Source organism: Anabrus simplex, chromosome 7 (assembly GCF_040414725.1).
Source record: "Anabrus simplex isolate iqAnaSimp1 chromosome 7, ASM4041472v1, whole genome shotgun sequence".
NCBI classification, from domain to species: domain Eukaryota; kingdom Metazoa; phylum Arthropoda; class Insecta; order Orthoptera; family Tettigoniidae; genus Anabrus; species Anabrus simplex.
The window spans coordinates 187,618,002-187,645,463 of NC_090271.1; the positions used below are offsets into that span (position 1 = coordinate 187,618,002).

Sequence of the window (27,462 nt, forward strand, 5' to 3'; positions counted from 1 at the left end):
GGCACTAGATATCTTTGTTTATCTCAACACACACACACCTCTTCATATATACACAACAAACTACTCTATACTAACAACCACCAAAGAAGCATGAAATGGGGAATACATTCTTCCACATAGAGTTGGCGGCATAAAGGACATCTAGCCGTAAAACAGAGCCAAGTCCACATGCATGACACAGTTAGCACCCGCGACCCCATCAGTGTGTGGGAAAAGTAGAGGAAGAAGAAAGTAGCCATATGAAATATTCTGACATTGATTTCATTTAAATATAACAACGTTTCCGAGTTGCATAGGCCTAATCGTGCAGTGATATACACCATTTTGGAAGGATATTACACCCCTTAAATATATTTTTTCTGCAAAAAGGTCGTTTCTTCTTTTTAACCCCGTAGAAAGTATCGACAATTCTGTGATATCGAAAAGAAGAAAACAAACACCTTAATAAATATCCTAGTGAGTGCGACATAGTGTTATCGTGCAGCCTTACGATATTTGTTAACAGAAACTCAAATACCTTCTGCATCTTTTTAAATATTGCTGCACCCTTTAGATGAGGAATTTGTATTACACAACATTCATCAATGTTCGACCATATTTTCCACCAGCTTCCCCATCTTAAAACTGATATTGGGGCTGTACCGACTGATACGACTGGCTGATAAAGGAAGCAATAGTGAAAGTGCGCTGTTTGGAATGAAATAGGCATTCCAATGCACGAGGTTTTATTATCTTACCTATTGAAGCACTTAGGGACTTTATTTAAAAAAATCAATTTAAGTGGTATGACTCCACAGAATGGGTGGTGTAAGACTTCCGAAACAAATCTTAGTCTCTTCAGCAATGAGCGGAAGGAACGGATTACAGTCTGAATCCCAAGACATTAATGCTGTAATGAGTGAATGAACAATTATAATAATAGGGATGAGTAATATAGGGAAGAATAGAGAATTTTATAAATTTTCTGTTACATTTTGGGGATAAATATCTGTATCTACAACCTGTCACATTGTAATGCTTCTGTAACAGTTTTTGTAATCGTTCGCAAATGGTATGAGTAGAAGATAAGGAAGGTGTCACAGACATAATACAAACTTCTATTATTTCCTTTGTTTCAGGTTACGATGCCTGCTGCGGCAGCTGAAGAGGGGAGAGATCTCCGCGGAACTTCTTCAGAAGAACCTCGAGTTTGCTGCTCGCGTCCTTGAAGCCGTCTTTATCGACGAAACTAAGTACGTAATCCAGCCAATTTTACTTAGTCCCTTATCTTGCATATTATAAATAATATTATGATATAAGTACGTCCATGAACTACAAGTATTTAAACCAGAAGATCTTCAGCAGTTTCTTGCTTTTCTCATATTATACGAGAAAATATGTGTTGCACTTACTCAACGATAACACCTTCAATAGCATGTTAGTGCTGAAATATTTAAGACAGTATTCAGTCTCATATATTATTGACAGTAACAATATTCCTATTTTCTATTATTATTATTATTATTACTAAACAAACCAAACAAACCCCATGGCACTACAGCCCTTGAAGGGCCTTGGCCTACCAAGTGACCGCTGCTCAGCCCGAAGGCCTGCAGATTACGAGGTGTCGTGAGGTCAGCACGACGAATCCTCTCAGTCGTTATTCTTGGCTTTCTAGACCGGGGCCGCTATCTCACCGTCAGATAGCTCCTCAATTCTAATCACGTAGGCTGAGTGGACCTCGAACCGGCCCTCAGGTCCAGGTAAAAATCCCTGACCTGGCCGGGAATCGAACCCGGGACCTCCGGGTGAGAGGCAGGCACGCTACCCCTACACCACGGGGCCGGCTTATTATTATTACTATTAATCAGAAAATATTATCCTTATGTACGTGATGTGCGCGATGTGTGTTCTCCAGTAGAGATTACCACAAAGACAGATTGAAACTTAGGTGTATAGAATGGGAGTACACCTTAACAAAAATTCCTACAATATCCTCGAGGTGCCTGAACGCATAATATTTTGATTAGCAGTACAAGTCGTAAAGAAAACCAATTCCATACTTTAAAGAAAAAATGGTCTTTTTTTTTTTTTTTGCTAGGGGCTTTACGTCGCACCGACACAGATAGGTCTTATGGCGACGATGGGATAGGAAATGCCTAGGAGTTGGAGGGAAGCGGCCGTGGCCTTAATTAAGGTACAGCCCCACCATTTGCCTCGTGTGAAAATGGGAAACCACGGAAAACCATCTTCAGAGCTGCCGATAGTGGGATTCTAACCTACTATCTCCCGGATGTAAGCTCACAGCCGCGCGCCTCTACGCGCACGGCCAACTCGTGATGGTCTTTTTAAAAATAAGAAATAGCCCTTCATAATCATAGACAAGCTGTAGTAAAATTTGTTTCAAGAATTGTAGTATAGTAAACAGTTTAGATATGTATTGTACACAAGCCCCTTCCCACAAAAAAAATGAAATCAGGTTTACTGACGACATCAAGTGACGAGTAAATTCCCCAAAAGACTTTACCCATCATCAACAAATCTAAAGAGCTGTAATAGGAAACGTTTTACTGCTCTTAGTAACTACGTTTAGTACATTCCAGCAACAAAGGAAAAGGTGCTCGTTTTGATACATGAATTTCTCTTAAATGTGTAGAAATACGTAATCGATCGTGCACCGACATTGTCTTTACAAACATCTCCCTTTCCTGACAATCCTCATAAGGAACTGTTCACAACATTTTATTACATCCTGCCGATATTTTTAAAAAGTCTATAAATTTTAGTTTATACGGATTGAAATTTCAAACTGTTATGTGTGCATAAGTTGAATCTTTGTCGGTAAGTTATGTTTATTTCAGATACCTTATCCAAAAGGAATACTTTTTATAATGAAAAGTCAATGACCTTATTTTTTCGCAGTCGGATGCCGTGCAATACAGGTATTTGATTTAGAGTAAAGCAGACTCTTTTTCGTATTTAAAACAATCATTCTAATCAGTAGTTCATGGCGTGCTTTTATCATTAACTCTGTGATGTTTCGATATGAAATGTACTGTATGCTCTGTTGCTATAAATAGTGTACATTTGAAAGCATAATTTCATCAAGAAAACTAACTGTCTGTCTCTAATCAAAGGTGATACTAAATGCTTGTATTAGCATGTATTTTCATCATATTAACAAGCATACGTATCGGTTGATAACAGTAACAGTAAACTCAGATTTTACCTTAAACAGAATATCACTAGCTATTAAAAGTTATTTCAAGAAATAATATGATGTAGTTTGAAGTTCAAACTTAGGCTATTTCACGAACACATCTATCATTGAAGATAAAATTAGTCGAACCTCTCTTTGGACTTTTGTATAAGACTGAGTGTCTTAATACTCCAGTACTTTCACAGTTAAAAATACATTTTGTACGTAATACTTTTATTGTTGCAGAATTTCTGCGAAGTGTATTCTGTTATTGTTTGTCATGATCACATTATATACTTCATGTGATGTAATACAGCAGCGATAAGTATTTTCTGTTAAACCTGTGACCAGTTAATAGCTCAGAGTAAGAAAGGGGTTAATTCTTCATTAATGTGTCTAGAATAATTTGAATGGAACTTCAGTTGCTGCTCTTAGTATCTCACTGCTTATTGATGAACTGATAAATAACTTTCCTTTGTATGTTTTTTTCTAATTACTAATGAAAAACTTTTAATTTACATTACAGCATCCATGTTATGCATGAATTGGGATGATAAACAGTTTTTTACTAATAAACTAGTTTCATTTCAGATTAATTTGTTTATATGGTCTGCTGTTTGTAATATTCGAATGTAGTAACATGTATGTTTTTATTCAGGAATCAGCAACTTTATGTGCAGTCTCCCATGCTCCTTTGAATTTTTAAGGAATACGCTTACAGTGATTATTTGCTGTTATCATGATTGTAAATTTAATATATATATTTATTTTCTCGTTATTTTGTGACAGTTGCGCGCAAAATTTCCAAGCAATCGGTAGTTCAACGGTCATATGAAAATTAATTGAAATGGATTCTACCCTAACGTTCTTTAAAAATGCAAAACTTGGTTTTGAGCTGAATTTCAGTGGATTTGAATAAAGCTCCTGGCGGGAGAAAGTGCTTGAGCAATATTACACTAATTTAATTACTACGTCTCCTTATAGCAGCAATACTCAGTAACAAAAAGCGTGGGAGACTGCATTACAGCCCTTTGTTTCTCTTCGTTGTTATTCCTTTAGGTTCTTGAAGTTGTTCCTTTGTTATAGATTTCATGTGCCGTTTCTCCGAAGGTTTACTACAATTGCTTTAGAAGCTGTAAAACGTCTACATTGTCACCTTTTGTATGGCCTTATTTTGTTATATATGTTTGTTTCTTTACTAACTGCATTTTTCTCCATAGATTATTCATTTCGTTGAATGAGAAACGAGACATATTTTAAATTTGCATGGTTCAATTATTGATGACAAACATCTTACTTTCTCTATTCATATAATTAGCAATATAACGATCCCTCCTGCACATTAAACATAATTCAGGAATGGATTGAGAGAACTTGTATCCTATTCGTGATTTTTCTGCCCAGATATAGTTGTTACATTACACTGTGTCTTCTGGTGTCAGCTAGAATAAATTTGTTACTTTCGTCGACCTATCTCCGTCTTCAACAATGTGAAAGTGACCGAGGTATGAGTAACGCTACTAATGTCATTCCTTATGCAGTCAGTTCCTATTGTGGAAAGCGTAAAAATGTCGGTCATAAGGTCACTTGATATGTACATTTCAGTGGAATACTGATACTTCTGGCTCACTGAGGAAAGCAACGGGAAAGTACCTCACTTCTCAGTTCCCTTGTACACATCTTCAGTGACGCCTAGACCATCTATGACAGTTGATGGAGTTGTTGAGGATACAAACAATTTTCGGGCTGAGTACACAACTTGCATATATATTCTGTTCACTCTTCTCAAAAAAGTAGTCTCAAGGTAAACACAATTATGAACTAGTGGAATACTATGGATCAGGTCAAAGTATCTCGAAATATAGACAGTATCGCTTGGATGTGTGGTCTGATATAGTAGGCACACTAATTAGCAGCCTGTTGACTTTTGGCAGAAAGTAGTCTCGAGCTAAACACAATGAGAACTAGTGGATTACTATGAATCAGAACTGTCAAAGTACCTGTAAATGTAGAGACTATCGTCTGGATGTATGGTCTTATATTATAGGCCCACTAACCGGCAGCCTTTGGTAACAGTAAGTGGCAATGTTAGTGGAGTAACGGAACCTCCTTCTTCTCATTGCACCAATAAGCTACGTAATTTTACATTTTTGTACAGGTTGCTTTACATTGCACCGGCACAGATAGGAGTGGGAAGGAAGCGGCCTTAACCTTCATTAACCATCTTCAGGGCTGCCGACGGTGGACTTCGAACCCGCTATCTCTCGAATGCAAGCTTACAACTGCGCGACCCTAGCCGCATGGCCAACTCGCTCGGTCGTAGATACTTTCAATTGTCAATTAGTCAACCATCAGCTTTCTAACATGCTTTGATATTCTTTGGTATCAATTCCCTCAGCTTGGAACACTCGCCTGCGCTAGTATTACTCGTGCGCTATCCTGGTTAATGAGTGGCACATCAAGCCATCCAGGCTCGTAACACCTACCGAGTTCCAAAGAATGCGTTGTTGCTGCCTTTTCATTCACGCTCATATACCCCTTCAACTTGTCGCATAGTGCACACGGATATTTTAAACATAATGATCGCATAGTCACATAGCGCACAAGGTCGATTTCAACATTACGTGCCGTTACTACCAGATAGTATAAGGCCTACCAGCTGTATTGCGCTGTTCTCTGCACTCTGACAAGCCTATGGCACATGGTTGTTTATAAACAGCGATAGTGAGCGGTGCCATTCATCCTTATAAACATCGCCGTGTTCTCATTTTATCAAGTTACAGAAATCATGTTAGTGGTCACTGTGGTTTTAAAATTCGATACTCAAACTTAACAGGGAAATGGAGGTCAACAGTAAAGGAAGGGCGTTTACTGACGAAAGTGATGAGTTTTTAGAATCTGCAGGGGAGCGTAATCACACAAAGGTTTGAAAAGTATCCGAACAAATATACAGTGAGTCAAAGTGAAACTCATACACCACTGTAACTAGTATGTGTTTATGAATAGAAATGTGGACAATAATGTATGTTGGAATTGTACGTGTGGAACAATAAAGGTATGTCTTGAATTATTAAGGCACCACAGGCTAGTTAGCGTATCTCTTTACTTAGCAATATATAACAGATTCTTTGTCTATACGTTGCTGAGGCACCTCAAAATGAAACTCATACAGTCCTACATGGGCAGATAAGAGGGCAGTTCAAATGCTGCATGTTTGTGTTTTGACACACATTAAGTTTGTTGCGGAGAATTGTGAAGTACAGACAAGTTACGTTGCTATTATGGAACGTCAAAGAGGACAATCTTCGAAAGAAGAAAGAGAAATTATAATTTGTAACCACAAGAGAGGAAAACCACTCCGAGAAATTGGTAAGCTTGTAAACAGTAGTTATGCAACTGTGCAGTGCGTTATAAATAGATATAAAAGCACACGCAGCATTGAAAATAAAGACAAAGTGTGTGAAAGAAACATTTTCAACCTCAGGGAGGAACGTTGGATAGCAAGACAAGTGAAGAAAAATCCATCGATAAATGCTCCGAAACTGGCTGTGATGGCTGAGGAACATATCATCAAGAGAGCACGTCCAGAAACTATTCGACTTATCCTAAGGAAAAGTAACAGGCATGGACTAATAGCTAGGAAAAAACATTTGTTAGCAACATTAATAGGAAGAACAGATTGAGCTTCGTTAAGGAGTATGTAAAAAAAGATTTTGACTTCTGGAAGACCGTTATTTTTGCAGATGAAAGCAAATACAAGCTCTTAAGATCGGATGGAAAGGTTAATGTCTGGAGGAAACCAAATGAGGAGTTGAAACCTAGCAATCTACGTCCAAGTTTCAAACATGGTGGAGGTAGTGTAACTGTCTGGGGGTGCATGTCAGCTAGTGGACCGGGAGAGTTGACTTTTATTGATGGCACCATGGATCAAAATGTGTATCTAAATATACCGAAAGAACATTTACCACCTTGTGCTCAAAATCTTGGAATACTTGATCGATTTAAGTGTTACCAAGATAACGATCCGAAGTACATAGCTCATAAATATCGGATGTGGCTGCTGTATAATTGCCCAAAAGTACTCGAGACACCTCCACAGTAACCAGACTTAAATGTGATAGAAAATCTAGGGCATTACTTGAAAGTACCGATAAGAAAACACCATATTGCGAACAAAGATGATCTGAAAAATGGCTTTATGTGAAGAATGGAAGAAAATAGATTCATCTTATTGCAAAAAGTTGGTACCGCACCAACAGTTTAAGAGCCGTGAAAAGTGCTAAAGGTTGACTGTTAAAAACATTGTGTTATTACAGATCACTCAGGAACTGCTTGAAGGTGTATGAGTTTTACGTTTGTTTCATGCATGTTTAAGAAAATGCATTAATTTTCTTTGTAACTATAAGAAATAGGAATTGATTTTCTTTATACCTTTGTAGATAAATGTGTATTTGTTAAACCAGAAACAGGACTAAAATAAAGTAATAGTTATATTTTTTTGTTGAATCTAAATCTAAATAAACAAGCTTTCCTCTAGTGTATGAGTTTCATTTTGACTCACTGTATATACTGTATCAATAAAGCAGCAAGCGACAAATACAAAAAAAATATCGTTAACACCTCAAATGAGAAAAGTATACGTATGTCTACCCCTAGGCCCGTTTCCCGATACGAGGTCGGGGATGAGGTCAGATTATGCTTTACGGCCGGATGCACTTCCTGACGCCAACCTCAGGTGAGGAGCAAACGAAAATGAAATGAATTATATTGAATGAAATTGGGTAGGGAGTTGGAAGGGATCGGCTGTGATCTATGAATAGGAACTGTCGCGACATTTGCGTGGAATTGAAATGGGAAACAACTGAAAACCATTCTCACGACAGCCAAGAGTGGGATTCGAACCCACTAGTCTTTCGAATGCAGGGCTTGGCTCCATAGCCGTAGTAGCCAATCTGCTTGGTAAACGAAAGAAGTGGCTTAGTTAAATTATCCAGCTCTACCAAATAGGACAAATGGCATGCGTAATTTTCCTAAAGTGGGCTACATACCATTGCAGTACGCACTAGCGTAAAATTATTATAATTGAAGTTTTCTTTTTTTAATTTAAATACGTGTTCGTGGCGTCGACCTCTAGAGATCTTTTGCCACTACTTGCACCATATGATATGAACCTGCGTGTAATTCGAACTGCGGAAGTGTAAAGTGTTGAATGTGAGGAAAGGAACGTTAAGGACGACTCAGACACCCAGTCACCGGGCCAGGGATATTAATGATTTAAAATTTTAAAACTCTGACCCGGCCGGGATTCGAACCCGGGGCCGCCGGGTGACAGGCGGACGCGTTGCCCACTACACTGCGGGACCGGACATAATTAAAGTTACTTTAAGGCATTTACTCTTCTTCTTCTTCCGCTCTTCCCACCTCTGTGGGTCGCTGGTGAGAACTGTGTCGCACTTGTGGATTTGGCCCCGTTTTACAGCCGGACGCCCTACCTTACGCCAACCCTATATGGAGGGACGTAATTACTATTGCGTGTTTCTGTGGTGGTTGGTACTGTAGTGTGTTGTCTTAATATGAATAGGAAAGTGTTGGGACAAACACAAACACCCAGTCCTCGGGCGACAAGAATTAATCAGGCGTGATTAAAATCCCCGACCCGACCGAGAATCGAACCCGGGACCTTCTGAAACGAAGACCTCAACGCTGAACATTCAGTCAGTGAGTCACTTTAAGGCAATTACTATTCAGTAGTAAATTTTAAAAATGGGCGGGGGCTGTGTCAGAGCCGCAGCTGCAGATCTCTTGGGCATGAAATACGTCACGTGGGTGTTGAGTGATTGTTAGAAATACGTGAATGGACTGAATTTAGTTTTAGAGAGATTTTTCGTTTGCCTGGTTTTCCGTTTTGAGAATGTTGTCAAGTCCAGTTGTTTCAAATCTCCGTTGATTCAATTACTTCTTGAGTGTCTTCGGACGTATCCACGTCCATAGGCTAGATAGGAGCGTTAGACGTACGCAGTTGTGATTTGCGACGCTCGGCCTGCATGTCGGCCGGCTTATGCTCAGCCTCAGGTATTTTGACACATTCGTCCTTTTTGTTTCCGTCTGCGATAACCTTGAGCCTTAGGTAAATTAAGATATTGAGATATGTCGGAAATTTTCGCAAAGTTCACAATTATTTCACATATTTTCATGTAACTAATCAATTTTCTCACAAATATTGTTACAGATATCGATAGAACTTGCGTGGAAGGAACGAACATAATCTCATAACACGAGTTATCAGGTCGTGGTCCCGAACTTGGCCAGAGAGTAGGTGTTCCCTACTAGGTGGCCCGCCTCCCCCCTCAGGGAAGGAATGAAAGCTTAGTTAGTTAGTGGTCCCGAGTCATACTAATTTTACCGCCTGCTCCGAGCTCCGATTTCACAACAAAATGGCGGATGAGCATGACGTTCACTATTGCATCCTAAGACCCTGAACATGTTTATATTTTTGATAGCTTTCGTAGATTTGAAATTATTGAAAGAAATCCGGCATCCACCTTTCTTTGGGACACACGGATTTTTTTCAATTTGCAATTTGCTTTACGTCGCACCAACACAGATAGGTCTTATGGCGACGATGATATAGGAAAGGACTAGGAGTGGGAAGAAAGTGACCGTAGCCTTGATTAAGGTACAGCCCCAGCATTTTCCTGGTTGAAAATGGGAAACCACGGAAAACATCTTCAGGACTACCGACATTGGGGTTCGAACCCTCTCTCTCGAATGAAAGCTGATAGCTACGTGACCCAAACCGCAGAGCCACTTGCTTGGTACACGGACTTTCATCAAAGGAGTGGATGCTAGAATGAAACGGATTTATTCTACATCAAAAGAAACGCGAAAATAAGACCAATTTTAAAATGGAAAATATACCCTTTTCTCCCTAAAAATATGGCACCTACTTCCTAACATTAACAACTGATGAGAATCCCTGTCGCCTTGTAACTACTCCATTTACTCTCCAGGTTAATCAGTGCGGTTTTCTTTTCTCTAATGAGGAGTCACACATTTATGTCACGCCACCACCGCCATCATCATCATTTTAAATACACAGAGAGATGAGGCCATCTGTAAACTGACTCTACTAAAACTAAACGGACGTAACCTTTAGATCTGGCAAGTGATACATCACCTCTCTTATGCATATAGCGAGACTGGAAAAGCTCCAATCTCATTACAACTGGTAGCTTGTAATTATATTACAGCAGACACCGTACGATGGATTTGTGGTTTAACTAATTTGAACATTTCAGATCATGTACCACTCACTGACTTGTTCGCTAGGCCATAACAAGAATAACGTAATAATTTGGTCACCGTTCCCCAGAGCCAGCCACAATTAAACCCCAAAAGCGGACTGCCTAAGTTGCAATCATATAATCAACTCCTGTCGGTACTCAGAGTTGAAAAGCTGAAATTCTAGAACTACTACGGCACTCAGATCTGACATAATTGTCGAAATTAAACACATCTCGAGTTCTATGAACCGAGCTCGATAGCTGCAGTCGCTTAAGTGCGGCCAGTATCCAGTATTCGGGAGATAGTAGGTTCGAACCCCACTATCGGCAGCCCTGAAGATGGTTTTCCGTGATTTCCCATTTTCACACCAGGCAAAATCTGCTCGGTACCTTAAGGCTGTACCTTAATTAAGGCCACGGCCGCTTCCTTCCCACTCCTAGCCCTTCCCTGTCCCATCGTCGCTATAAGACCTGTCTGTGCCGGTGCCACGTAAAGCAACTAGCGAAAAAAGAAAGTTCTATGAAAAAGATCCCTGGTGAGATGCCAACTAAGGAGCTGCAGTATGCAAGATGTGGGTGGTCATGTTGGATACGTGGTACTCCAACATTTGTTGGTAATCTGGCTGGGAGGCAGTCGTACTAAATAATAATAATAATAATAATAATAATAATAATAATAATAATAATAATAATAATAATAATAATAATAATAATAATAAATGGCCCTTCCTTTTACCGAGTACAACGTGCTACGTGATTGGCCGAATATCATATTTTCAGACGAGTGCACGTTTCCCTTGGCGAACGATGGGCTAGTACGCGTGTTTCGCCAGTTCGGCATCCGACACAATCAGCGTTGCCAACCGTACGGTTTGAACCGTATATTTACGGCTTTCAACCCTTTATGTATGGTGTATGGTTCGAATGTCAAACTGTTCGCGTTATATGCGGTTCTGGGAAATTTTTAATGATTTCTTTTTATTATTGGAAGTGTTCAGATTTCGTGAGGGTAAGAGAAGTAGAGATAGACCAAGGCGACGATGGTTAGACTCAGTTTCTAACGATTTAAAGATAAGAGGTATAGAACTAAATGAGGCCACAACACTAGTTGCAAATCGAGTATTGTGGCGACGTTTAGTAAATTCACAGAGGCTTGCAGACTGAACGCTGAAAGGCATAACAGTCTATAATGATAATGTATGTAATGAATGTATGTATGTATGTATGTTCAGATTTCGTGAGCAAAATTATGTTTTCTCCTGTTTGAACATACCTCATTTCCTGGAGCTGTATGACGTGGCCCCCATTTATCCAGGAGACTCCCAAGCTTTGAATGTTGTGATTCACCTTTGAGCTGGTTTCCGATCAACCAATGAAGCGCCTGAATACTCTGACACTTGGGATTTTTCTGTCTCACCCTGCGACCGTGATTACACAACTACAAACTTTTTCAACTATGGATCTCGTAGTCGTGGATTTATTCACAGTCACGCTCTTGAATCAGCCCACACTGAACTCCGTCAGTCGTTTCTTAACCAGTATTAAGTGTGGTGTAACATCAAACATGTAACAGAGCAGAATCTAGTTGTAAATCTTATGGATAACGTGATTTCGTCAATGAATAATATTGTGATATACTTACAAATTCGTTTTCGTGACAGTGCAGTGCCCACGAACCTGCTACGCAGGCGTAGCAGGGGGAGGGGTGATACTCCCACGTGGCGCGTCCCAGGTGGCGGACAGGGGGAGTCCTAACCGGCTTGCCGGTGGACTTGGGGGAAATAAAATACCTTTCGCGGACCAAACACACCCACAGGGGGGTGTGGGAGGCAGACGAAGAATACACCCATGGTATCCCCTGCCTGTCGTAAGAGGCGACTAAAAGGGGCGACCAAGCGATGATTTAATTAGAACCATGAAACTACTTGTAATTAGTACCATCACGCAGGGAACACCATGGGTTGCATTTACTTGCGCGTAGTACCACTATGTTAGATACGCAATAGGTTTGTGATTAGTAGCGACGGTGTGTGAATCAGGATGGGTGTCCTGCAGTACCTGTGATTCGTACGCCTATATGAGCGACACCATGGGATGAGCGACACCATTGTTCTGCCTTACCTATGCTCAGTTCCCTGTGTAAGGAATTCCACGGGATAGTACGGGTCCCTGTGGTTAGTCCACTTATGTGAGGAACGCCATAGGTTTGCGTTGCCTTTATAGGTTTGCGTTGCCTGCAAATGTGCGAAACACCATAGGTCTGTGTTACATGTGCGCATTATACTACCTGTGAACAGTACCATAATGTGTGGAATACCGCGAGTCTCCGCTCCTTTTGATTAGTACCGCAACATTTCGCATAGCATGGTTCTACTTTCCCAGCGATAAATACCATTATGAGGGGCTGATGACCTGGATCTTGGACCCATGTCGACTATAGGCATAATCGATTCAGCATCGTACTATAGAAGCAGTCCCTTGGACGGTAACACGATTGTTTTGGGCCAGCTTCTGTGCATGTGTGGCACTGTGGGTCGGATCCACTGATCGTTTTAAATTCATCTCCGTCCATCCATTCATTCTTCGTTCTCATGCTGTAAATTTTGGTCAGTGGAGGATTTTGGAATTTTAAGTTGTCATTTAATTTCGTCTCATTTCGTACCATTATGGGCCGATGACCTCGATGTTAGGCCCCTTTAAACAACAAACATCAATCAATCATCATCAGTGCAGTGCCTCAGTTTCTTGTTGGTTAACTCACTGTGTATTAATTAGGTATACAGTATATTGTGGAATTTATTTTGAATGTTAAATAAGTAAAGATGCGGTTAACTTCTGATTCCAAAAATAAAGCAGGTCCTTCGACACCCAAAAATATAAAACTTCCTGTTAAAAGACGCAGAAGGAAACAAAGGTACAGGCAGTCATAGGAGAATATAGACAGTACAAGAAGTGTCTGCGTCCCTGATAAAACATATGAAGAAAGGGCAAAGTGTATATGTTGCAATTTCTTACTTCTAGTACTACGTTTCAGTTAAGTATTCCTATTTGATATTATTGCTACTTGCTATTATTGCACGCATTCTATTGAATTGTAGTGTACCGAGCTCGATAGCTGCAGTCGCTTAAGTGCGGCCAGTATCCAGTATTCGGGAGATAGTAGGTTCGAACCCCACTGTCGGCAGCCCTGAAAATGGTTTTCCGTGGTTTCCCATTTTCACACCAGGTAAATGCTGGGGCTGTACCTTAATTAAGGCCACGTCCGCTTCCTTCCAACTCCTAGCCCTTCCCTGTCCCATTGTCGCCATAAGACCTATCTGTGTCGGTGCGATGTAAAGCAACTACCAAAAAAAAAAAAGAATTGTAGTGTATTTGGGTTAATATTAGTACTGTACGGTTTTACGATAAATAATATAGCTTATTTTGAATTTATGTACGGTTTTTCAATTTTTCGGAGGTTGGCAACGCTGCACACAATCCAGCATACGTGGCTGTGTATCGGCGCTCTGGCCGTGTATCTGCTGCGTGTTTGGACTGGATGAGCTCTCGCGGGATAAGAATTTGACACAGAATCGAGCAACATCTCACCACCAGGCGATATATGCACATTTTAGAGAATAATATGGTCCCTTCCCAGCAGATGCTTCATCCTGCCAGTTTGATACAATTTTAGCAGGATCTGTCTCCGATCCACTTCTGCCAATTAGTTCAAGAATGGTTCGCAAGTCACGGTCTGGTCGAGCTTATCAACTGGTCTCCTTGTGGGGCAAACATGAATCCCATCGACAACGTGTAGCCCGATCCCGCGGCAAGTACCAACGACGCTCTCTGGATTGTTTTCAGTGTGGGCAGGTGGCAGGTGACGACAATACTTATGCTTCTTCCCTAATAGATGCCATGGCCACACGCCTGGAAGAGGACGTGCGGTGCGTGATGCTTTTACTGAAAGGACCACCCAACGGTCCTTTCCAGGTCCGCAAAGAAACCCACTCGCTGTCAATAATGGCACGATAAAGCAAAGGAATTTATGTGAAACGTAAAATAAATCAGTGTAGGAATAAAGATAAACATATTTTACCCTACCGAAACTCGAACTCTGGACACCACAGGCGAGTGACAGAACTCACGATTTAGTACACATGGCTACTGCCTTGGCCGACAGGGCCTGCACGTTCGTAGGCAATTCACAAAACTAGAAAACAAGCACCGGATAAAACGTAGAGCATACATTACTACTAATGTGGCCACTGGACGGATATGCTATGTCGGAGACCGAGAGATGTAGCAAGCCATGGCCTGTGGCCTCATAAGGACAACGAAATAGAAGTGACTTTATAAGGCCATGTTGCATGTCCTATCCTTCCACCTGTACGTGTTACGGCCAACCGTACCTTCCAGGGGACGCTAATTTTCTATTTCGGCAAATGTACAAAGGAGTATTATAGGAAGCACCAGTGGCTAAAATTCGTAGTCACAGCTAAACGCGTGCTTACTGAAATAGTTTCTCCCATATTAGTATCTTGTTCTTTATGCATGGTGCAATCAATTGTAGCAGTAGCTCAGAATAACCTGCTGACAAACGCTTAACCTTTTCCGTCCCATGCCCTAGTTAACTCGGAATCTCAGCATCTCTCCCGCTGTCCCAAACACGATTTAACTCGGATTTCAAGCACTGAACTCTTCTCCACTTCCGAGTCCAGTCTGACGCTGTAATTTTGTAGTTCAACACATGCTCTGTTAAGACGACTGACAATTCCTAAATTGCCTTACCGTATTTTGACAATAATTATGTGCCGTGTGCTTTTCCTTCACAGCTGTCCTCTGAGTTGAGTGCGCAGAAGTGTAAAGAAAGCATGAAGGAAGATTATATTTTAGAAATGTTAGAGAATAATGATGAGCCTGACTTTTATGAGTATAGTGAAGACAAGTTGTAGTAGAACAAGCTGTAAACACATGTCAAGTTCTGGCAAAAGTGCCAAGAGAAAACTATTGCTAATGTTGTCGTACCATGACTGTCCAGTAGCTAATACAAGTTATTTTTAGCCTATTTCAACCATCATCGAAACATCAAGAAAAATCTGGTATGGGACATGCATAAGGTTTTTAAAAAACTTGGGAGTGAAAAGGTTCAAGTTCCTATGTAAATAACAGCTACCGATTCCTACCTCATCAATTCTTCTTCTACCGGGCGAGTTGGCCGTGCGCGTAGAGGCGCGCGGCTGTGAGCTTGCATCCGGGAGATAGTAGGTTCGAATCCCACTAACGGCAGCCCTGAAGATGGTTTTCCGTGGTTTCCCATTTTCACACCAGGCAAATGCTGGGGCTGTACCTTAATTAAGGCCACGGCCGCTTCCTTCCAACTCCTAGGCCTTTCCCATCCCATCGTCGCCATAAGACCTATCTGTGTCGGTGCGACGTAAAACCCCTAGCCAAAAAATTCTTCTTATTATTATTATTCTTGTAGTACCCTATCCACATTGGATGTCGGCTGTCATAAGGGCGATCTGCTTCTTGTTCTCAGCAACTCGGAAAAGATTGGGGGTACTGAGCGCACACCGTTCTCGTAGATTCCGTAGCCAAGACATTCTCCATCTTCCCCTAGTTCTCCTTCCTTCAATTTTACCTTGTAAGTTAAGCTGCATGATATGGCCAAAGTTCTCAAGGATCCTCTTCCTGATTTTGTTCAGGTTCACCAATGATACTCCGATTTTTCTCAGGAAATCTGAAATCCATAGTTTTCTATTGTTCCGTTAACTTTCAATAGCTGTGATAGAAATGGCAGAGACACTCGGATATTTGAGTGATTTAAAATATATTTCCTGTGGTACTGTATGCTCTTAGCACGTGTAAACAGAAAGAAGCATAAGGCAAGGTGCATGCAACTCTTGAAACTTAAAACATACATTAACGCATGCGGAGAGACACGAAACGTTTAAAAACGGCTTAACGCTGAATCAGTTGGAGGTGCTCAACGTCCATGACGCACATTCTATCATCAAGGAAAGGGTAAAGTCATTTTACGCCTTGACAAATGCTTGAATATCTTGAATTAACTTTGGTTGAAGAATAATGGGGCGATGCCAAAGTAAGGCAGTGATCTTGCATGACCTGTCCTTACGCCTTCACCTATAAAACATCACGGAAACTTACGGTTTTTTTTAACTCTCGTACTACTACCTACTACTACTGAACGCATTTTGGACGTTTCTTTCTTCATAGGCTAAAATCTATCCGTGTTATCAAGAATTCCATATCAGATCAGGAGCTCCTTGACTACTTTGTATTCACATTAAGAAAACTACGATTCATGGAACAACTTGTGCTTTAGGAAGGTTCGAATATAGGACACGCATTAAGGTTTCTTTAGAAACTGTTCCTCTGTTCAATCACCTCATAAATGTTAGTGTTATTGGTCTTACATCACACTAACTATTTTTATGATTTTACTAAACGCCTACATGACGGTATTTTGTCTCGGAGAAGTTCGTCGCAGTAAGTCCACTGACACGAGGTTGGTGAATTTAATTATCTTCATATTCTACAGGACTGAGCTGGTGGACCGAAACTGCCAACTTGAGCCAGGAAGAAAAGCACTCTACCGTCTGAAACACTCAGCTCGAAAATGGTAAATTCTTCTAATTTTCAAATTCAGCCTGTACATCGGCCGGGAAGGGTCACAGTAGAATAAAATTCACATAGTGTCTCTCTCTTTCCTGGCGTTATTCCCACTTGATTGCAACGCCCGCACACCTGCAATGTCTTCGTCATTTATTGCAGTTCATGGCGTCCTCGATGGTGCCACTGACTTCCATCAAATCTTCAACAACGCGGGCCATCCACCACCTTTGGTACTTCACTTCCTCTTACAAGAAAAAAATTGTCACCACCACATCCGGAAGCTCGAAGTTAGTTGAAGTTGAGTCGCAGTGTTCTCCTGACAAATGAGTGTTTGAAACTCCTCCCACGTGTCAACAATCTCAGCATCACCGACGGACACTTCGTAGATCCAGCGAAGCACTCATATGTCCATGGCATGGAATGTTTGCTCGTGTTTTCATGTCGCTGCCCAGTATTCCGTTCCACAGAGACGAATAACGATCTTCTAGAGTTTCTCCATTTTGTACATCCATCGGTCTCAGAGGAGTCCAGCAGTCTGTCAGTATTTCATCCATACTGCGTTGACTAAAGTAAGGTGCCTGATCTTCGTGCGTGTGGTTTCTTTTTGTTGTTGTTGTTGTTGTTGTTTTTCTTCGTCAGTGTAAATATAATGTAATTTGCCTGGGGTTCACTTTCCATGTACCCCGTTTTCTCAGTCTTTCTGTTAAGCCTTGAGCCCATAGGCTGGTTAAATCCTCAAATAGTACCACCAAAGTCCACGTGATTACAGGGAAACTTCAGAAAGCGCCATACCATTCTCTCCCACCATTCTACCTACCAAGTTACCCATGGGGCGGTGAACTTCCAAGTGATACCGTCTTTGGCGAGGAATCGATGGGTCTCCGGGGATGACTATACCTTACAAAGTTCCGACAGTTCTGCATTGGTGGCCTAAAATGTCCTTGCGTTGCCCGTGTATATGGTATGTGGCAATCCACGCCTACCAGCAAACCTTTGAAAGGCCATAAGGAATGTGTCAGTGGTCACACTGGAGCATAAATCTAAATGCACCGCACGTGTAACAGCACAAGTGAATAGTGCTACGTAAGCCTTTTCCATCCTCATGCCTACTGTCATGTAGAGGGGACCGGCGAAGTCTATCCCGGTAATTGAAAAGGGTTTCGACCGTCTCGCTCCTTAGTGAGGTCCGCACAGTGCAATCGACCCCTGAGGCGGAGGATCCGCCTTCAGTGAAGCGGTTGAAGGGTCCTGTTTTGGATTCTTTTGGAATTGATCGACCATCTTCGAGTGCTTGAAGTTCTAGTACAAAAAATTCCCGTTGAACAGCTCCTATCAAGCATGTACGTGCCTTTGCGACCTCCACCGCTTTTAGCTCCCCTGTAAGCTTCTCTCGATGGCGAGTGTTGTGTGCATATCGAAGAATCCAACCACTAATACGCATCAGTTTCCAGTAGGAACTGGACTTGGAACTGTCGATAACACTGAAATATGTGGTCGTTTTCATTACATGTTTTATGTTTCTCTACTTCTCCCCGGGAAGTTGCTCGCTTGGAGTTTGAGCACCAGATGGCCAACATTCCTCACGATGTGCAAGCCATGTGGGTCCATTCCACCACTTGTGCTCAATCCGTATCTGGTCACCACGAAGTCCTCGTGTAAGGTGGTCAGCCGGGTTCTCCTGTCCAGGGCAATGCCTCCACTGACTGGAGTTGATTACGGTTGAATCTCCGTTACTCTGTTTCAGACGAAGGTTTTCCATCTGTTTGGGTCACTGTGTATCCAACCCAAGGTGACAGTAGAATCCGTCCATAGTATTTCCTGAGCGATATCGTGGCCTGTGTCTGCGCAGAAATAGGACAGCAATCGTGCTCCCACTAGCGTTGCTAGTAGCTAGAGCCGTCCAAGGTTACCTTCTTGATCGATGTGAGCCTGTTCTTGCTGCAGGCCAGATGGACGAGTACGTTGCTTCCCGCGTTCGTCCGAATGTACTAAACCGCCCCATATGCTCTTTCTGAAGCATCACAAAATTCGTGGATCTTAACCTCGCGCTCCGTTGAAGTAGCTAGCCACCGCGGAATTTGTACCCGTGAAAGAGAGGATAAGGAGGATGCCCAAGTGTTCCACGATGCTCCGATATCAAGAGGTAGCAACTCGTCCCAGTCAATTCCCGTGCACCGCGTATTCTGGAATAACAGCTTACCGAGAAAGGTTACGGGGGGTAACAGTCCGAGTGAATCATAGAATCTAAACGGAATCTGTAATAACTTCCTCTTGGTGACTGGTCCTTCAGGTAAAGCCTTGGTGATATCCTCTGGGTCAACGTAAAGGTTATCCGTTTCTGTATTTCAGTAAACGCCCAGTACCTGCGTCTCTACGTTGACCTCTTGACCTTCGCTCTCCAGATGGCCTTTAGCTAGTCCGAATTAGTGGCCCATTTCGCTAGGTGGAAGTTTAGCAATTTCGTCAGTGCAGTAAGTTCGTAATACAGGGCAATCACACCATTGTTATTCTCTGAGCTGATCCGAAGACATCCATAAAGGTATTGTCATCTATGAGGGGTGCTGAAATAGGAAATGTCGTCTTGTATCTGTTGGCGAGTTCCGTCAGTGTTGCTGAAAGCAAGAACGGACTGCAAGTCAGGCCGAATGGGAGCCTAGTGAAGCGATAGGTCACTACCTGGTCCGTCGTGTGGTAACTTCCATTACTATCCTGGGTGACCCTGTACCACAAGAATTTGGTCAAGTCCCTGTCATGCTCGTGCGAGACCAGCTGAAGAAATGCCTGTGTAATATCAGTAATGACGGCCATGAGATATAGCCTGAATCGTAACAGAATAGCCAATGTCTCCGGTAGCAGATTTGGACCTACCTCTGAAGCATCGTTGAGAGACGGCGAGTTGGTTTCATGAGAAGACGCGTCAAAAACTTTTCTCCATTTGTTTTTTTCAGTTTCTCCTTTACAGCTTGGTGGGGGAGATAAAACTTGGTATTCTTTGGATCTCCAGTAGGTGTGACTTCTATTTGTCCTTTCACGATACGATCCAGCATTTCGTTACAGTACACCTCCTTTAGAGCTCTACTGTTTTGAAGTATTTTTATCAAAGTATCAAATCGAAGTTCCGCATCTATCTTGTTACTTGAAGGAAGAACATCCTGTTTTCTTGGTAGGCAGACCACTCTCCGGCAACCTTCAACGCGATAGGTTGCCTTGAATTCTTGAAGAATAGCAGAGTCTTTCTCAGTTAGGTCTCGATTTTTATTTGCAACTATGCCCATTGTCTCTAGATCCCAGAATCGTTTTAGTACATCATCCGAAGGTGATCTAGCTTGTCGAATAAAGTTCACAACAGTAGAATTCACACAAGTCCCTGATCGACTTCCATTTAAGATCCATCCAAAAATTGTCGGAATCAGAACGATCAATTCAGATATTCGAATCTGTGAACCGTCCTTCACTATTTTCCAATATCGGTCACTGACAGTTAAGATCTCCACGGGTAGGTTTTCTTTTGAATCAGACCTAGGGTCTGCTAACTGCAATTTTTGTACGTGTGCCCAAGTTTTGATGTCTTGTGGAGCTGCTGGTTGAGGTGGGAGTGAGTGTGCACTTTTATAAGCGTTGATGGACACCATAAAGTTGATGCAAACTCCCTTCATACTGAATCTGATGACTCTGAGCTGACATGATGGGTTAGTCTGGGACTCAAATGTGTAAACTGTCAGTTCTCTTTTGCGGTGGTTTGTAGCTGTAGGTCGTCATTCAGTGATCTTGATATAAATGTTGCCTGACTTCCACTGTCTAGTATATATCGAGTAATTCGCGTTAGCCCTGTAGGTCCAGTGATTCTTACTTTAGGGCCTTGAAATGTTCTTTATCTCTAACATTTGGTCAATGATTAACAAGCTCAAGAAAAAATCCGCAGCTCGAAAAATCTTAAGATAATTAGTATAAAACTGCTCAGCAAAGAGTGTCTCCGGATCTTCTAAAATAGGTCCCTTTTCTTGAAAGAATCGATTATAACCATTCCACAAATAGCATATCTGTGATAAGCGAAGAATTGTAAGCTTATCTTCCTGGCACTCGACATTTATTTCCACATCATAACACCTTTGGAACCTTTTGAATATATTGAAGTTTGGAAATACTCTGCACGTGAACCGCATAATGGAAGATGTGACACAAAATAACATTGTTTATAGAAAGATAAACATTTAATGTCAACGTACACTTACTCAGTGACATACGGGACTGAGGTGGTTATAGGCGTGTCTTATTCTAAAGAATGAACTTCAGGCAGGCTTGGCGCGTGTCGCGTTGAGATGACAACGACGTGCTCAGACTGTAATCCTCTCTGCTCTCGCAGGTTCATGTCGATCATTATCTCCCACTCATATGACAAAAATGCATGATTCAACATTTGCGTCCTTCGATATAGAATTTGGTTACGTCTAGAGCCTAGATTTGTATTTAGTAATAGGCTAGAGTCCCACGGTGTAGGGGGAAACGCGTCCGCCTGTCACCCGACGGCCCCGTGTTCGATTCCCGGCTGGGTCAGTGGTTTTTTAATTGTAAATGAATAATATCCCTGTCCTGGGGACTGGGTGTTTGTGTCGTCCTTAACGTTCCTTTCCTGACATTCAACTCTCTACACGTCCTCCATTCTAATTACATGCAGACTCATATCACATGGTGCAAGTAGGGGCAAAAAATTTCTATAGGTCGACGCCCCGAACAAATAGCTTTTTTTATGCAAGAAAATGTCCAAAAAATAGGCTAGAGTGCAAACTTTGCGAATGGCAAGTTTGCCTGCATGATAGTTCTGTAACAAAATATACATAAACATCAGGGGTACCGTACTTCCGTATAATTGATGCAAGTCTTCATAAATAGCAGTAAACAGGGCTTGACGACGCTTGCTATTTGGTAAATATCTCTGCATTCTAACATATGTTTGTTAAGTATTCTGCAAACAGGCGGATTGATCCTCAGGAAAAGAACACCACAGGTTATGCGGCTATAAGGAAACAATAAAAACTGAATGGCCTCAGCAAGCATGTTAATTTGACGCCATTTGGCTGCATGCTTGTCAATTTCGATGTTCTGTTTTACTCTAGGCCTAATAGATGGCAAAGTAAATCGAATCTCTCTTGGGCGTCTATGGCTGAGTTTGTAATTCATTTTGTTGGGTGAACACCAAATGCGTCACCAGCGATCTTTTACATGTCCACATAGTACGACATGGAGTGTCGAATGGAATTTTTACCACCCTTCAAAAATCCAGCTACCACTGCCACGTTTTCACCGAAGGCCGACACTCTACTACTGATCCAGAGAGGGAGCTAGTTAAAACCGATGTGGCCCAATAATGAGGCGTACAAGACATGATGAGGAGTGAGATAGTTGGCCACTGCTTTCCTGAGCTAGAAGATGTTATTGCAGCACGACTGGACCTAGGAATGGCAACTTCTCTGACATCCAGATACACTAGACACACTAGTCCATACCTCAGCTGCTTACATATTGTCACACCGTAAAAATGAGAGTGATAGGTGAGATGTTGGTGAAAGCTACATTTTGCAATAGCCTCTGCCAAGAGGCAGACTCGAAAATACTGCGTACATCAATAAATAAAAAGTGGATTCTAAATTACAACAGCATAAAAATCGGGCTCTACTCGTGTTACTTTAAATAGTTCTTCGATACAAACGTGCATTGTCCAAAATGTTTACACTAGAGGAGGCTCTTCTGATTCGTACCGTGGGAATTGTTTAAAAATGAATATATTCCCAGCCTTTCTTCACAGAACTTGGTGAAATGAAATGGCGTATGGCTTTTAATGCCGAGAGTGTCCGAGGACAAGTTCGGCTCGCCATATGCAGGTCTTTCGATTTGACTCCCATCGGTGACCTGCGTGTCATGATGAGGATGAAATGTTGATGAAGATGACACATACACCCAGCCCCCGTTTCTGCGAAACTAACCAGTTTTGTTTAACATTCCCAACCCTGCCGGGAATCAAACCCGGGACCCCTGCGACCAAAGGTCAGCACGCTATCCATTTGGCCATGGAGCCGGATACAGAACTTGGTTATGTTACATTAAATTTTTGTGATGTCTGAAGCCATCTATTTTCAGTTTCAACTCAGTTAATTTATAACTGTTCGGTTCTTTAGTCTGCCAAAACTAACTTCGAATAAATAAATTATAAGCTACCTTAAAAAGAAACAAATATTAATACATGTGTAGCGTTTCTACAGAGAATTTGGTTACGTCATATACTACAGTATGACTCGTACTAATGTATTCACACCACACTTACTAGAATCGGAGAGACCAGCTCGATAGCTGCAGTCGCTTAAGTGCGGTCAGTATCCAGTATTCTGGAGATAGTAGGTTCTAACCCCACTGTCGGCAGCCCTGAAAATGGTTTTCCGTGGTTTCCCATTTTCACGCCAGGCAAATGCTGGGGCTGTACCTTAATCAAGGCCACGGCCGCTTCCTTCGCACTCATAGCCCTTCCCTGTCCCATCGTCGCCATAAGACCTATCTGTGTTTGTGCGACGTAAAGCAACTAGCAAAAAAATCAAAATCGGAGAGTATTTTTGATTCGTACAATGGTCTACTTTAAACAGTTGTTTAGTTAATATAATCACTGTCCACATTACAAAATATAAAAGTTTCTTTCTATCAGAGTTTTTCTTGTATAATATGGTTATGTGACTTAAGATAGGCCGCCTCTGTGGTGTAGTGGTTAGTGTGAATTAGCTGCCACCCCCAAAGGCCCGGGTTCGATTCCCGGCTCTGCCACGACATTTGAAAAAGTGGTACGACGGCTGGAACGGGGTCCACTCAGCCTAGTGAGGTCAACTGAGTAAAGGGGGTTCGATTCCCTCCTCAGCCATCTTCGAAGTGGTTTTCCGTGGTTTCCCATTTCTCCAGGCAAATGCCGGGATGGTACCTAACTTAAGGCCACGGCCGCTTTCTTCCCTCTTCCTTGTCTATCCTTTCCAATATTCCTACCCCCCCACAAGGCCCCTGTTAAGCATAGCAGGCGAGGCCGCCTGGGCGAGGTACTGGTCACCCTCCCCAGTTGTATCCTTCGACCCGAAGTCTGAAGCTCCAGGACACTGCCCTTGAGGTGGTAGAGGTGGGATCCCTCGCTGATTCCGAGGGAAAAACCAACCCTGGAGGGTAAACAGATTAAGAAGAAGAAGAAGAAGACTTAGTGTTTTGATTAACAAACTCACTGGCCATATAACAGTAGTCAAAAGGTAAAATTATCTTCTGATTCGAACTGGGGTAATCGTTTAACAATGAATCTGTTCTCATCGTTTCTCTATAGACCATTACCACTTTAAATAGTGCTTTGATTAAGATAGTCACTGTACATACTAGGTATTGGTGGTGGTGATTATTTTTTAAGAGAGAATACAACTGGACAACCATCCTCACTCAAACTAGAGATATATCATCTGATTCGGATCGTTAAAATTGTTTAAAATAGATAATTTCCAGCCTTTCCCTATACACTTTAAGTATTACACTAAATATTGCTTTGATAAAGACAGTCGCTATCCATAATAACAGCTCTCTTCTGGTTCTTGCCATGGGAACTGTTTGAAAATGAATCAGCTTCCGTCCTTTCTCTATAGAATTTTATTATATAACTTTAAATACTGATTTTATTAATATATTCGTTGTCCATAATAGTCAAACTAGGGAAGTCTCTTCTGATTCGATGATTCGATCCGTGGAATTGTTCAAAAACAAATGTTCATGCTTTCTTCTGATTGACACCGGGGTAACTGTTTCCAACTTTCCTCTAGAGAATTCGGTTAATGTAACATCCCGAGAGCAATCCGAATGTACATCTACGAAGATGGAGTGGTGCTGTAACACCCCAGAATATCAATATCATCAGCTACTCAGCGGAGTATGTCATACCTAGGTATGTCAACATACGCTTTCGTGAATAAGACGATACATAAAAGAACGGAAATCATGAGCAAGGAGTTTCATTACAGAAAGTAGGTTCAGGTATAATAACACGACAGTTGAACGGACAAAGTATTCATATGTGCAATATATTCCAAATGCAAAAAATTGTATGCATAACTAAATAAATGAGATGACCTGTGATAGGTTCTACTTCACTACAAATAACAATAAAGTCATTGAGACATCCAACTCCCAGTTTATTGAATTAAATATCAGCTGTGTGAGTGTAAACGTACAGAACACGGGTATGTAGCTGACAATAATTGGTAAAAATTCATCAGGTTAAATTTGACAGTTCAAAAATACTCAGTAATGAAATCAGCTAGCTATTAAGACAAGCCATAGAATGAATGAAAATGTCTCTGCCTATCTTTTATATATTTAAATGAAACTAAACAACATATTATTAATCAAAATATCGATTTATAAATGTTCATGTCTTCTTGACAGTACCGAATATACATATCGTGAAAGATTCTTTCATACCACGGCGACTAATATTACCACGGGAGATTACCACTAATATAATAGTTCCAACTGAAATTATATATCACTACAATCACCACTGAAGTTAATAATCTTCATGGGACCACTGGTATAAAATTTACACATATTATTTGATACGTCTGCTTTTAGCCGTAGGACATGTGTCCTGAATGAGTAACACCTTGGTTCAAATACCACTGAATTAATCATGAAAATTATCAGAATATGATACGTTAATCCTAATCTATACTGTATTATCATTATGACTGCATGACACACATGTAAAATTATACTTCTAGCTCCTAATATATCCCAAAATATGACAGTGCACATTGAAAATATACCTTCAACTAACTCTCATTAATTTCACCTTCTAGTGGTAACACACAGATAACTATTTGGTAATATACCGACATTTGTTACAATAATGTACATCTTGACACGAAATGTTCTTCTTTTATATCAAATAATACTCTCATATTTTAGGGTATGGTGGTACCTAATTTCTGTGTGACAATGGTTAACTATAATTAAATGTAATTACAGACTTTTGGTGTGGTAATGGCTTGAGGAGACAGTTCCCTAACGTAACCAAATTAATTGATTCCGTAAATAACAATTAAAATTAAAATATAAACTTTAAGAAATGACTCAACATCATACATTATTTTCCAGGAAATCGGTATTAATCTCAAAATGTAGTATAAATATAGTCCATCAGTGGCATATATCTCAACTGTATGAAGCTCAAAAACATAATGAATTATATTGTAAATGTTAATGCATTATTCCACTCATATAAATGGTTCATTAATATGTATGTTTCATATTAATGTTTTATTCATTACATTATTTATACCGTATATGTATTAATAATGTATTCCCCGTCGACAAAAATTAAGTACCTAATTTCTCAAAAATTAATAAAATTGATTCCTCCAAAGAAATGCAAGAAAATTTGCACAAAATACACAACAATAGCATGTACACAAGGAAATGACTCGATGTGAAGGAATGTCGCCAATCAAAAAGTAAACATGCTCCTCGCTATTGGATATCAAAAAGTAGAATAGACATCTTGGGTTACTACATATACACTATCGACAATTAGAATGTACAACAATGGCCCTCTTCGGCGTTATCTGCATCCCTGTAATGGCAAATATGACAAATATACACATACATAAATTCCACAAAGAACTTCATCTGAAATTAATGACACTAAGTGCGATCTACAAGATACAAACTAAAAGACATGCACATACTGTCATGTATTAATTTTGAAGATTCCAACTAAATATCCAGTCTCATAATTTAAAAAAATACGTAAGACTGCATTGTCCCATCGATGGTCATATAGCTATAGATGATCTTTTGTGAATTGCACGCGCAACTATTATTCGAATCAAGTCCACGCATTTACTCAATCATAAATCTCTGGAAGACTTGACTTCAATTCTTGAAAATTATCAACAAGACTCTGTCACAATTTTACCATTCGCATAGAATATGCTCAATATACTATCATATTTCACGAAGACATGTAAGCAACATGGTCATAACACCCATCAAAATAGCACGACGCTCTTTGCTTATACACTGACTGACACAGCAAATGCAACACCAAGAAGGAGTGGTCAGAACTTTATGCCAATTGCAGGGTAGACTGACGTCACTGAGGTATGATCATGATGTGAAATGCGCCGCTGTGCTGCGCACGTAGCGAACGATAAATGGGACACGGCGTTGGCGAATGGCCCACTTCGTACCGTGATTTCTCAGCCGACAGTCATTGTAGAACGTGTTGTCGTGTGCCACAGGACACGTGTATAGCTAAGAATGCCAGGCCGCCGTCAACGGAGGCATTTCCAGCAGACAGACGACTTTACGAGGGGTATG

General features: G+C 41.1%; 1 protein-coding gene across 1 annotated transcript in view; it reads left to right on the forward strand.

The window, feature by feature from the left end:
- LOC136877773 (dual specificity calcium/calmodulin-dependent 3',5'-cyclic nucleotide phosphodiesterase 1A) overlaps positions 1-27,462 on the forward strand; it is a 373,065-nt gene that overhangs the window by 171,966 nt on the left and 173,637 nt on the right. Inside the window, exon 5 of the mRNA XM_068228741.1 lies at positions 1,119-1,232. Within this exon, the coding sequence (XP_068084842.1) occupies positions 1,119-1,232 (114 nt within the window). The remainder of the gene's footprint in view (positions 1-1,118; positions 1,233-27,462) is intronic.